The sequence below is a fragment of the Arachis stenosperma genome, chromosome 3 (assembly GCF_014773155.1).
Source record: "Arachis stenosperma cultivar V10309 chromosome 3, arast.V10309.gnm1.PFL2, whole genome shotgun sequence".
NCBI lineage: Eukaryota > Viridiplantae > Streptophyta > Magnoliopsida > Fabales > Fabaceae > Arachis > Arachis stenosperma.
In genome coordinates this window covers 139,530,965-139,532,672 of record NC_080379.1, presented here as the reverse complement: position 1 = coordinate 139,532,672, position 1,708 = coordinate 139,530,965, and the positions used below count along the sequence as shown (strand labels likewise).

At 29.5% G+C, this 1,708-nt stretch overlaps 1 protein-coding gene across 1 annotated transcript; it reads left to right on the top strand.

Moving 5' to 3' along the window:
* The first annotated feature begins 415 nt into the window (after window positions 1-415).
* Window positions 416-1,403, top strand: LOC130970236 (mitochondrial import inner membrane translocase subunit TIM8-like). The gene is made up of 2 exons (XM_057896248.1): window positions 416-512; window positions 1,041-1,403. Exons 1-2 carry the CDS (start codon window positions 465-467, stop codon window positions 1,227-1,229), a joined length of 237 nt encoding a protein of 78 aa, XP_057752231.1. The 5' UTR covers window positions 416-464; the 3' UTR covers window positions 1,230-1,403.
* Window positions 1,404-1,708: the final 305 nt, after the last annotated feature.

Sequence of the window (1,708 nt, the reverse complement as noted above, 5' to 3'; positions counted from 1 at the left end):
TTTATGATATAAAAAGTAATTTTTATCTTCAATCACTGTTAATATTAAGAATAATGTTATATGACTAATAAAAATTATTATTTTTAGTTTTTTTTGTTAATAAAATATTTTATACTAAATTATAATAGTATAAAATAAAATATTAGTCCAAAATATTGGTTAATATTGATAAAAAATATTAATCCGTATTTTTTAAAATAAAAATATATTAAAAAATAGAAATCTATCCGATAAGAATAAATTTTGCCTGAATTTTGGTTGTTTTCTACAAGCTGACAAATAAAATCGTAAGCCCAAAAACAATATAAAGCCTAAACGATCCTCTAAAGCCCAATACAGAGTTGGCTTATTGGACACACAATATTACAGTTTTTCTGAGAGTCGTCTTCATAGTTCTTATCGATTAGGGTTTTCTGAGAAATTTTGATTGAAGTTTCTACAGCCTAATCCTCTCTCCTTTATCCATGGATTTTTCAAAGCTTGATTCATCTGACATGCAGCAATTCTACTCTGTAAGTTTCAGATGTTTCTCTTTCTTTTTCCATTCGATTGAGCTTTGTTTCGAATTTGTTGTCGTAGAATCGTACGAACTTCTAGTTTGCAAGAGTTCTGTTTCTTATATTTACTTATTATTGTTCTTTATTCTTAGTGTGCTTTTGGTGAATATTTTTTGCCCTTTCGTGTTTATCGCTTCAAAATGATTGGAAGGCAACGAATTTTCCGTTGCCTTTTCAATTTTTACTACTTCATTTTGTAAATATCTGTTTTGTTTCACTTAATCTTATCTGGTCAAAGAAAAGAAGGAGAATTAATATAGAGTAAGAAGATTCAATTAGCACACAGGTACAGAGATAAAAAAAATTCATTCAAACAAAAATCATATCAAATGTGATAGGATTTGGAGGGCATTGGTTTGGTCTTATTTATTATTTATTACTAACATTGGGGTTATTTCGCTGCATTCTTTTAAATTCATGTGATAAAAATGAGTTAACATTGAAATAAAAGATTGAGAGTTTAACTTAGTTAAGTAAATGCAGCAAGAGCAGCAACTAGCGATGGTTAATGAAATGGTGTCAAAGCTGACAGATGCATGCTGGGACAAATGCATCACGGGTACACCTGGGAACAAGTTCAGTTCGAGTGAATCTACTTGTCTTTCTAACTGTGCACATCGCTATATTGAGATGAGCCTACTTATCATGAAAAAGTTTCAAAGCTTGCAGTGAAGATCATCAACTGTATTAATCTGCAATTTGGTTCTTAGGTTGGTCACTCATGTCTGTCTTAGATTACATCCAAATTGTTTGGGCGTTGTTAGTTTTTATCTCCGAATTTGTGACACAGAGGAAAGTACTATAGCGTTGGTTCCCATGTGAATCTATAAGAAGTTTAGTACCTTTCGGTGCTATTTTGTACTACTATTTTAATAGTTTAACTTTGATCATTACAATGGCTCATCATCCATGTTGCTTTTGCAGTCCAACGATAAAATTCGTCTTTATATGCAGTGAAATGAGTGAAACTTTTAAGTATTTGTTCTTGTTAATAAAAATTAAAAAAATGTAAATGCCATCATAAGCTTAATTTAAATTTACAAGTGTTTGTTTAGTAACAGGGAGAAGGGATATTCTTAGACAAATATTTTGAAAAATTGTTAAACGTTTTATATTTTAATTTTTTTTCATGGTTGTAATTTCAACTTTTT

Excerpts from the sequence above, each read along its gene's own strand:
- LOC130970236 (XM_057896248.1), top strand. The coding sequence starts at position 465 with ATGGATTTTTCAAAGCTTGATTCATCTGACATGCAGCAATTCTACTCT. Across the intron at positions 513-1,040 it reads ACATGCAGCAATTCTACTCT|CAAGAGCAGCAACTAGCGAT; the intron begins GTAAGTTTCAGA and ends AAGTAAATGCAG.